General features: G+C 36.6%; 1 protein-coding gene across 3 annotated transcripts in view; it reads right to left on the reverse strand.

Annotated features, from left to right (window-relative positions):
- ctnnd2a (catenin (cadherin-associated protein), delta 2a) overlaps nucleotides 1–12,240 on the reverse strand; it is a 273,177-nt gene that overhangs the window by 76,175 nt on the left and 184,762 nt on the right. For all 3 annotated transcript variants that reach the window (XM_026200540.1, XM_026200542.1, XM_026200543.1), the window contains one exon: nucleotides 4,146–4,278. In XM_026200540.1, coding sequence (XP_026056325.1) covers nucleotides 4,146–4,278 — 133 coding nt within the window. The remainder of the gene's footprint in view (nucleotides 1–4,145; nucleotides 4,279–12,240) is intronic.

The following is a 12,240-nucleotide window of genomic DNA, read 5'->3' on the forward strand; positions in this document are numbered from 1 at the left end:
TCATCAATAAGTACTAGGGCTGTCACTTTTGTGAAAAAAATCATTTTCGATTTTTAAGACATAAGTGTTCATTGAGTTTTTCCATGTCTAAAAAAAAGACGTTTCCTTTTTCAACTTTAAATAACGGACAAACGTAAAGAGAGAGCTGGTAACACTGAGCGCCACTGTGCGCCACAATCCTTCAAGTCACGAACGAACATACACGTAAAAGCGATTCAAAAGCATAAGGAGCCGTGTGCTCTGCTCTTTATAGCTATCATGATTCACAACAATCAATCTGCACAGTACAAATAGCCAAAACCTGGATATTTTAGGAAATATTAAAATCCTGGCTGGGACGTGTCCTGTATGAACGGCGCATATGGTCACCCTATTTATGATCCCTTATACAATAATACAAATGGCAAGCCAAAAACGTTTTGAATGATTTGGCGTAAAACCAGAAGGGCTAAATGATTAAGAAAGAGTCACACCTGTGTCTGTCTGCAGATTCATCAAGTGATTGCACTATGAATTTCCAATTTCCTGTCCCGCTGCCAACTGGCACACACAATACCCGGCTGCATTAGCAGTAGACGAGCACAGGAGCAACCCTGGCAGATGTGCTTCTGAACAGTGCGTCACCACAGATCAGCACTCCGGCTTCACATCGCCACTCACTCCAATGGAGATTACAAACCCATTTCTTTGTGTGGCTTTTTCTGAAGGCGAGAAGTGATCTAGTAGTCCGTTCCATGAGGGTACTTCTCATCCTGTTTCATCCTGTTTTCGGGTTGTACTGCATGTACAGCATGAATATTCAAAGCACACCTGACAGGAAAACTAAGGCACGGCTCATCCCGAGAGGCAGACAGACATGTGCGTCACCGCACAAAAGCCATCATTTCATTCATGCGGTGAGATTCACACTTCTGAGAGTGCAGCCCCCAGTACACAAAACATTATATAGAGGAAACAATTAATTATCGTGATCACAGCATGTTTGGAAGCAACAGATGTTTGGAAGCGACAAACAGCAGAAGATAAAAGCAGGAACTGGGGATGTTTCTCTGCTTGCTCTTGACTCTAGAGTGCACATGCAAATGGATATTGAGGAATTAGATTTTCCCTCCAAAAGGGCTGATAAAGCTGCACAAGAGACAGACCTGGGGAGCTTTGCTGGAGCCACCTGCTATAAATAGTGGCCGGCTGAGGACGAGAAAGAGCTGCCTTTGCACTTGGCCGGTAGCTCAGCAGGAAGACTATAAACATCAGAGCACGGCCTGTCTAGCTGAAATGCTGGGCTAATCAGTATTCTCCTCACCTCTGCTGCGGGAGATACTGCTCTGTCATCTGATAGCTGTTCTCCTTTCCCATCCGAGTCTGCTTCAGTGTGTGCGCTAGTTCCTGTCTGGCTAAAGTTCATTTACATCTATCTTTAAAAATGTCAACATGAAACTGCCTTAACAACCCGTTTGACTTCTGTAATGTGATGTATTTTGAGAAAATGATGTTCGGATGGCCAATTAAGTTGGGTAAGGACAGGATAATGGAATAAAATACCCTCGTTTCTCATTATTTTAAAAACACTGCTACTGAATCTACAACGGAAAACACACAATGACAAGAGCAGTCCAATTCACGAACAAATGACAAGGTTCTTTTTAGTGAATCAAAATCATACAATTGGTAGGTCTAAATGATCATCAAACCAATGAGTTATATTTAATGAATTAAAACCATACAGTGTGACCAGTCCAACTGATTCCCAAATAAATGATTCTTAAGTGAATTAAAACATACAATGGGAACAGTCCAAATGATTATAAAACAAATGAGTTTGATGAGCCGGCTCTTTTAAGTGAATCAAAACCATATACTGTGACCGGTCCAACAGATTCATGAATGATTCTTTGAGGCAGAAGTTTTTTTAGCAAATCAAACAATGTGTGTTTGAGATGGTTAAAAGAGCCATCTCATAAGAGTCATATGACTGGTTTCGATACACTAAAACGCCCTCAAATAAATCACTCGTTGTAGTCTGACTGGTATATTATTTAAAAAGTGTGGGGCGGTAAGAAAAAAAAAAAACATTACCGTACCTGAAACCAATGTGATATTGACTGGTGTCATTTTTCACTATCCACTCCATAACGTTAAAGCATTTCTGTAAATGTATGTTGAGGAAAAATAACTTGTTTAGAGCTTCAGCACAATCTGTGGCAGAACTGTCACATATAATTAACTGTACTGCTTTACCAAGCAACAACAACACACACACATACACATACACTACCAGTCTGGTACCACCACAATGTGCATTTTATATATATATATATATATATATATATACCTTCAAGAATATCTCTTGTAATTTATATCTTTTCAGATGGACAAACTGACACTGGAAGTTCAGTCCCACTCCAGACAAAAAAATAAAAGAAAAAATGATTGTGTTTGGACATTAGCTGCAACTGGTACTGTATCAGTCAAACTCTTGAGAAAAAACTGCACCTAATTCAGAATGAGGCTGCAGAATCATTGAAAACCTCGGGATATAGTGATTTTCAAATGTGGAATACACTGTACCAACACAAGCTTGTTGCATAATACAATGAGTTGCATAATGTACTGGATGAGTTAAGTCCATGAAATATGAACGTTTGACCTTTTAAGAGACCTCAGATATGATGACTGTGGGATGAAACAGAGCAGTAGTTCTCAACTGGTGGGTCACGACTGAAAGTGGGATGCAAGTCTGTTCTGACTGGGTCACGAACTGGAGGGAAGAATAAATGCTAAGTATGTGTATAAATAAACAATGTATAAAGCAAAATAAATATACTCACATAATTTTAAAAGCAAAGAGAAACATCTTAATTTATTGTCAACATTCATTTAGTTAATAGATTATATTAATATAATAATTACAATAATTATTATTAATGTTGTTGATGTATCACCATTTAAACTATATAATGAAATCAATAAAGAAATATAATATATATCATATAGTATTTAACAACAACAACAAAAATTGTAAATAATAAAAATTACAACGTGAACAATGTTTTTTGATTCCAAATATAATGCATTCATTTAGTTGGAAAACTGCAGGGAGATCTTAAAGCTTGTCTTTTGTTGGCAACTATTCATAAACAACTGTAATTGCAAATTTGGGAAGATGGTTTGGCACATGTTGCTTTTTTAAATGCAGTTTATAATCAGATGCTCATAGACAGAAAAAAAAAAACACAGTTGAGAACCACCAATGAAAAGTATATGCCAATTCTTTTGTTTATTTCCAAGCAACAAAAGCACACCACAGAGCATCTGAAAACATAGGCCCAAATCTAATCAATCAAGCTGGAACATTGCTCCAAATATTTTATGAGAACAACATGAAACAAGTTCATTTCTGTGTGTGGTGAAATTGATGAACGGGCGGATCAAAGAAAGCAGGGGGATTCATTTAGTGTCTTTTCTTAATAAATAAGACATTTTTCAGATGGAGAAAAAGGCTGGTTTGAAGTGGAGCTCATCGCTGGAGAAACTAATTTGGCTCTCACTGTTTGTGTGGGTTTTTCCCCCATTAAATATCATTTAAAAGTTTGTCGGCTAACTCGTCTCTCCCTCTGTTGCTGTTTTGTTCCCGCAGATTTATTCTCCAAATTTAATTTCCTTGTCCTCCGAGCCTCTCTTAAGCCTCTGGGATACAATTACAGAGCTGCTGTGTGGAGAACGGCTGTCAATATGCAGCTTTCCATGTATTGTTTGGCTGTGTGATTGGTGCTTAATTACTGGTGCAATTCAGGACACTCTTCATAAATGTGAAAACTTACTACTGGGAGATCTACCAGTGGAGACCTGGCATCAAAATTCAATAAAGGGGTGAATTATTTGTCAATGGTACGTACAAGGATTAATTTCATGCAACGAAACATATAAATAAAAATCTTTTAGGTATTCAAGAACAGGAGTTTCCCCAAGGTAACAAAACATTTTTGCCAAAACCCAGCATTTAAGATCCCATTTTCAACACTAATTACCTTCTACATGGCCACAAAAAAAAAAAAAAAAACCTTGGACCTCCCAGGATTTTGCCTACAGATGTATCTTGGTAAGCAGGTATATGATCATTACCAATGATATAAAGTTAGATTTACCTCAGCTTTAATCTTGTTGTCTCCAAAGCATAGGTGTTGAAGATATGCCGCTGCGTTGGACTGAACTGAGGGAAACTGGTGCTGCAGCATCTGAATGACTTCAGGTAATTCAGGATCTCGCCAGCCGAATTCCCTATGAAACAAAAAGAGAGTATGAGACTGAGTTTCACACTTCTGTTGTACAGTAGGTGGTGAAAAAGGACTTTTACTGTATGTTGTAGTCTGGCAGACCTGCACCATTACCGAGGACATCTCTAACACACGGAGGTTAAAGTGAAATAAATGTCTTTCCAGAAACTGTTACAGGGAAAATGGTTTCCATTATTGTGTTATTGCTCTAAAACAGTGGGCTCGGAGAAGTAGTAGGAGTTTACAATTGTGAATGCCTGGTTGTGTGTGTGTGTGTGTGTGTGTGTGTGTGTGTGTGTGTGTGTGTGTGTAAGAGAGAGCATTTCTCTCACTGAGAATGACTAGATTTGATCATTTTCACTGAGGCTGAGGAAGTTTGACAGAAAGGTTGGAAACCAGGCAACAAATGTCATTAAGTGTATACACACACACACAAACACGAATTTTTACATTTTTAAATGATAAAATTTAGGGCCGGGACTTTAACGCGTTAATTGAGATTAATTAATTACACAAAAAATAACGCGTTAACTAAGATTGATTAATTACAGAAAAAAAATTCCCGCGTTTTTAATAACTTATTTTTGCACCGCGGAACGTTTCTCACTGGACGCGTTTCGGCGGACCGATTATACTGGAGCACCAACTAGTGTTCGCATATCACCGCAGCAGCACATCGAGCCTCAAGTATCACCTCAACTCAAAACATATAGCAGCTAGCGTGGACTTTACACTTTATGTTGAACTATGTATTATTTTGTTGGTGCAACAGTTTATGTTGAACTCTTTATTGTTTTGGCCAAGGTTATTGAGAGTTGGACTTAGTATGTTATGGCCTCTTAAGCAACAGAGATATGTTTTCTAATAGTCAGGGTTTCCAATGTTCTGAATGTAATTGACAGTATTGTGTTTTACTTAAAAAAACACTTTACAGAAGGTTCCAGCACCTATAAGCTTCCTGAATTTCTGAAATGTACTATTTCTAAATTGTTTCTAAATATGCTATTGCTACACTTCATGGCAAAAATTGCACTGGTCTGGCTAGACTTGGTTGAACAAAAATAAACAATATTTTGTTGCTTAAGCTTATGTATTCAGTCATTATTCAATTGTATACTATAAATCCATGTGAAAAAAATTACTTCTCACTGTTCTCAGGTCAAATATTTATATCCGATTAAAATTCGATTAATTTCGATTAATTAATTACAAAGCCTCTAATTAATTAGATTAATTTTTTTAATCAAGTCCCGGCCCTAATAAAATTATTAGATTAAACTCTGTCTGTATACAGTATATTTGAACATACAAACACACATATGCACATACACACAGACATATACACACTAATGAATCCAAATATAATATTTATAGTATATAATATATATTGTATACCTATACAATTTTTACATGTTCACTTTTTCATGTTCAACATGTTCAACATTTTTTATGGTTTAACTGAGTTTTTATAGTTATATCTTGATTTGTTTTATATTATCAATACAAATATCACTTTACATGGGTGCTTATACTTAAAAAAATGATGTTTCATTTATTAAATATTAAATTTAACTCTTTCAATTATGCGTGTTTGTGTGTATAAAATTACATTTGTATTGTAAGTTAATATATAAATGGACAACATTTATGTTGTGAGTTAATTTATAATATATAATACACTTTTTTAATACTTATATCTTGATATATATAAAATTATTATGCATATACAATTCAAATAAAAAATAATCTCTTTTTATATTTTAGGAGTCCTGCAAGTGAATCATCATATTTGGGGGTTCATGGCATCAAAAAGACAGTCGGACCATTTAGCAACCACATTGCAATGGCCTAGTCAACTACACATAAGATTCGGTATGCATTTCAGCAAGTTTTGAACAGACAAGACACACTCAGATGGTGTAAAAGTCTAGTTTATGTTCCTCGAGGTAACACATAGAAACAACTGCACACCTGTCATGCCCATTCTTTTGTTTTTGTGAAGAATTACAGAATATTTTCCACCTCAGACTCCATCGCCGAGCGTGGCAGACTTTGATAAATAAAGGCCCTAAACAAATGCCTTTTATCTAAGTGAGATCGCATTTGATAGAGATAAGAAGAACCACAGCATGGATTCGGGAGGCTGCCGGTGTCTTAAGCCCTTAACCCGAGGGCCGACACCGCTTGAGGGCAGCTGGTCTCTCCAGCCTCTGCAAATAGACCGATAAGCATCAGCCTGCCTGCAGCTAGGGACCCATTCCTCCTGAGGATCAGTCTACCCGCCCGCCAGCCCATAATCAAAATGAAAACCATCAGCTGATAAGATAAGCATTGTGCTTTTTGATTAATTAAAACTTAGCAGGGATTCTCAGTTCAAATGAAATGCCAGTCATGTGCCATATAAAGTGGGGAAGGGTGGATGCAGGTTTCATAGGCGCTGTACTAAATGCTATAAAATGGGGCCAGTTGACACTATCAGAATAGTTTATTTTCTTTTCCCCCATCGATGCGCAGGAACATCACAGGCAGTGTGACAGAACTGGGGCAGAAGAAAGAAGTTTTCTATTTATGTGTATATGTGCATTTCAGTGCGTTTAACAGAGAGGAAAGATCAGAAGTAGCACAACGCAATTCATTGCATGATCATACAACCACACTTGTGTGTAGCACACACGCACACACATATGTAGAGAACAGTCACCACGACAACACTGTTCTAGATCTTCACAAGCGTCAGAGTCACTTTACATCACAATCACACAGACTGAGTGCTTACATGCACAATCAAAGGCTATCAAACATCAGCTTATGAGAAAAACACCAAGATTTACGTATGGATGATACAAATAATAACCAAAACCAAGTCAACAAGCAAATTTCTTTTCATGTTGAGTTTTGATTTAAACCATTTATAACATTTTCTTTGGCTGTGGGTCGATTCCTCTAATCTAAACTACTATACATCCCTAAGAAGCCTTAACAGCAATGATTCATAGTTAGTTACGGAGCCCCACACATGACACGCAGGAAAAAATATAAGGCTAAATCATGTTCACGATTAACTAATTCATTCCCTCAATGTGCACACGATTACTATAGTGTTCCGTCGATTTACTATGGCGTTCACTCGATTTTTAAATTGTGCGCACAATTTACTAATTCGTTCCCTTGATTTGCTAAATCATGTGCTTGATTTAGCAAATCGAGTGAACGTAATAGTAAATCGAGGGAACGCAATAGTAATCGTGTGCTCGTTTTAGTAAATTGAGGGAAGGAATTAGTAAATCGTGCACATAATTAATTTATTTTTTCTTGCATGTCTTGTGCGGGGCTCCGTAATTAGTGCTGCTTTAAACTAATAATATTTTGTTGATTTCTCTTTGAAATCATTTAATGTTTATTTAAATGTTTATTTATTTTATTTTTCACATCATTCTTTTTTCTTAATTTCTGTATTACATTCCTTGCTAATTAAATTTGAAAATGACTCAAATAAGACTCTTTGACAACCAGCTATTTTGCACTTAAAGGGATACTACACCCCAACATGAAAAATGTGTCATTAATCACTTGTTAATGTCGTTCCAAACCTGTTAAAGCTTTGTTCTTCTTCAGAACACAATTTAAGATATTTTGGATGAAAACCGGGAGGCTTGTGACTGTCCCACAGACTGCCAAATAAATAACTGTGTCAAGGTCCAGAAAAGTATGAAATACGTCGTCAGAATAGTCCATCTACCATCAGTGGTTCAGCCGTATATAAAGCGACGAGAGTAACTTTTATACGCAAAGAAAACAAAAACAATGACTTTATTCAACAATTTGTCTCTCTGTTTCCTCTTCTGTGTCAGCCACGACACAAGTATACATTTTCTACGTGTATTTATGTTTTGATTTGAATAAAAATAGCGCATTCGTGTACGTGGCTGACACAGAAAAGCGTAAGCTGCTTGTGTTCAGCTGATGTTCTCCAAAATGGCGATATGGTGATGCAGAGAGACACAGAGGAGACAGATTGCTGGGGAGGACTTCTGTATCATCAGTATGTTTTGTCTGTAACAATAAAACCAACACACTACATTACAAATTCCTGCTCTCTATAACCTAACATTAATCAATACACACCTTCTGATTGACAGTGATAGAATGGTGTCATGCAGTAATTTCACATTCACTGCGAAAAGACAAAAAAAGTTATTGCACCGTGTCTGGATTAAACCTAATCATCGAAATGCTTGCACATAAACGCACCCAATCAGACTGCAACACATGCACTGCTTCAGTGATTGAGGAGACACACTGAAACACAAATTCTTCAGCTCCCTCACAGACGCACACTCACAAATAAATGGGCGTCAAAGGGGGAGAGATGACACAAAAAGTCTTCAAAACAAAACCAGCTTCCCATTCTGTGTTCAAACAATCCGTATCGCCACAACGCAGCTCCAGGTAACAGCTGCCCGACAGCAGGATTGCACAATGAGCGTCCTCCACACATCAAAACTGGGGAGTGATGGGTCCACCCAAGACGACTGCTGGCAAGGCAATGGGCAGTGGCTAATGCGAGCGGACAGGCGTTGTCATGTCCTCCATCCAACGGCCTACAACCTCCACTTGCCAGAGGATTATTTTTAGCAGATGTTAATAATGGACTCTCAGACATGATCATCGTGGCCGTGTAAGCGAGAGGTGATGTAAAGTGAAACTGTCCCTGTGATTCCTTTAATGGCCATTAAGTAAAATAACAGGCACCCGGTAACATTATAATGCATTTAAAGCCATTAATACAAGTACTTAAAGCTGCCATAGTGAATAAAGCTGATTTAATCTCACGCCAGTTTGTGGTCGGACTCAGAGTTCGTTGACCAAGCTGATTTATCCGACTTCAATCAATACCTCCATCTGATTGTATTACAACTACACCAGTCCCAAAAGGAAAAAGAGCAGTAAATAACCAGCACAGACACATTAACTGAAGCTCAATGAAGTCTGCCGCAAGAATTCAGAGAGTTTTCTTGCTCACACCGATGAATTTTGAGGAAGAGGTAGAGCGACAGATACACAGCACAAACAGAGTCCAAGAGAATCTATAGTTCAGGGCAGTGAGGTGTTTCCACCTACACGAGTCATGCAATGTTCTACTCTAATTTCACCCTCACAACCCATGATATTCACTATTTCACTTTTCTAATCCACTGTGTCTTATCCAATAGGTTTGTTTTTGTTTGTGTGCGTGGTTATGCATCTGAATGTGTGAATAGTGCATATATCTGTAAATGCAAAAGTTACAGTAATAAAGTTAAAGTAACAGTACTTCCATTCACATAATTTTAAGACACACCAAGATTAAAATTAAAAAATTTGCATAAAACAATGCATATTCTCCGTTGAGGTGGATACATATTTGGTAATAAGAAATGTGCATAAACCATGATGGGGACACATGTACAGAACAAAGTTATATATAGTAGATATAGTGAAATATAAATGGCAAAATAAATAGTAAAATATTATTGCATTTACAACAGCTGTTTTCTATTCTTTTTTTTTTTATTTAACAAAAGGTATTTAAAATGTTATTTAATAACATATCCCAACAGCTGATAAAATCTGAAGTACAACTTTTTTCCATCAATTCATCCTAAAACTCAACCGTATCATCTCCATCCAACAATACAGAAATATTAAACAATTAAACTATTTAAATTGCAATACAGGAGTGAATTGGATGAGTTGTATATCACCATATGAATCATTGCCGAACCACACATAAGTCAATGAGTTTTTAATAAGATAAGAGTCCAACTACATTCCACAGATGGCCTGATTTATTGATAAGCTTGAAGCCAAAGAAATGATATGAAGATCCATTGATGCCCTCTGAAATAGGAATAAATCTCTTGGGTAATGATCAAATTTCTTCTCAAGAGCGAGGAGTGGAATTTGATTTTAAATGAGGCAATTAACAGGGTAGAGTTCCTTAGAGAGTCACCAGCCTCCATCAGAGTGGCACCACGGGAAGGAATGAGAGCGATGGTCATGCTGGGTAATGGGGCTGAAAAAATGCTGCCATCCTTCCTATGTTTAATACATGAATGTGACATACAGTATTTGCAGTTTTCAGAGAAACACAGAAGGTGAGGTGTATATACATTTATTATACGCACATTATATTCTATTAAAGTTTTGTGTTATATTACAAAAAGTTAATGATTTGTAACTATCTGAAAAGTAGTGAATAATTACTGGAGTACTAATCTAAAAAAAAACACTAATTACAAATCTATATACACTATCATTCAAATGTTTAGATTAATTAAGTTTTTTAGTGTTTTTGAAATAAGTCTCTTATGCTCACCAAGACCACACTTATTTGATCAAAAATACATTATAACAGTAATATTGTGAAATATTATTCAAATTTAAAGAACCGTTTTATATTTAAATACATTTTAAATTGTAATTTATTTCTGTGTTGCAAAGCTGAATTTTCAGCATCCATTACTCCAGTCTTTAGAGAAGAAACATTTCTTACTATTATCAATGCTGAACACAGTTTTGCTGCCTAATATTTTTGTGGTAACTGTGATACAGTAAATCAGGTAAGTATAATTACAAAAGACAAGAAAAGAATATATAGATCAGCAGAGATTCATTAAATAGAGCTAAAGAGACAGAATAGATTAGAAAACTATTATTACTAACTGAGAAGCAATATTAACTGAGCACCAAATCAGCATATTAGAATGATTTCTGAAGAATCACTGAATACTGGCGTAACAATGATAAAAAATTCAGCTTTGTATCACAGGAGTAAATTATATTCTAAAATATATATAAAAAAGAAAACAGTTATTTTAAGTTGTAAAAATATTTCACAATATTAAAGGTTTTATTGTCATTTGAATCAAATAAATGCAAGGATATAATGCATAAAAAAATGAATATTACTGGATTAATCTTCAGGATAATCATCAGATTCATTAATCAACAGTTTTGCCACCAGCTGCTTCAAAATAAATGGATACACAACCAAACAAAAGAGATCTCCGCCCTATTCATCAGCCTGTTTGCTTCATGATGGCAAAACTCTGTCAGGTTCATTAGGCTATGATCTTGAATTAACCTAGAGGCCCCCAACAATCTTCCTATTCTAATCAGGAAGATAGTGACACAATTAAAGAGTCAAACTCCTTGTCAGTAATTTAATTAAGCCAGGTGCTATGCCATGTTGCATACTAAGTGCTGCTACCCAGGTGATATGACTTCAATAAATCCCTGTCTGGATGACTGGTGATGGAAGCTGAAGTTGTAGTCTCTAAAGACCTGTGTGTCTTTGCTCGCTCGGCTGTAACCGGCAACAAATATGTTGACAGAACAGGTCCAAACTCCACTTCACACCATCAAACCTGAAATAATTAGGCTGCGAAAAGACGAGCAGAATGAAGACCCGTCAGGAAGTCAGTACCCTTTGTCACACAATTATTATTAACGTGACATCACATCAAAAGGAGATGACACACCACACAATGCGTCCTCGCTTCCCTTTAAAAGGCAAGATGTTTGATGCAACAGTGCGAGTGAGTTTCTCAAGTTTCTGCTGATGCTCATTAGCAGACCTGCTACGCAGTGCTTGAAGTGGGAAAAAAGAAGTGCCGGTACTCCACTTCATTTTAATGTACTGATTCAAATGAGTAATTATTATTCTACTTCTCCTAACATGCAGCTCACATAATTTGGCTGAAAGACTAGCAGTAGCCAAGTGAAACAGGACAGCACCCGAATTTCCTCACATTATTTCCTGTAAAGTTAATATATTTTCTCCATCTTTCTAAAGAAGTTGACACAAACATATGGGTTTATCATTGTTTTTCTATGGTTTTATCCATGTATGCTTTTGGATTTAAATGGACTGAGATGTTTTATGCATTTTTGTGATTATAAAATAAATAGAGCAGCCGCGACT

This window comes from Carassius auratus, chromosome 24, assembly GCF_003368295.1.
Source record: "Carassius auratus strain Wakin chromosome 24, ASM336829v1, whole genome shotgun sequence".
Taxonomy (NCBI): Eukaryota; Metazoa; Chordata; class Actinopteri; order Cypriniformes; family Cyprinidae; genus Carassius; species Carassius auratus.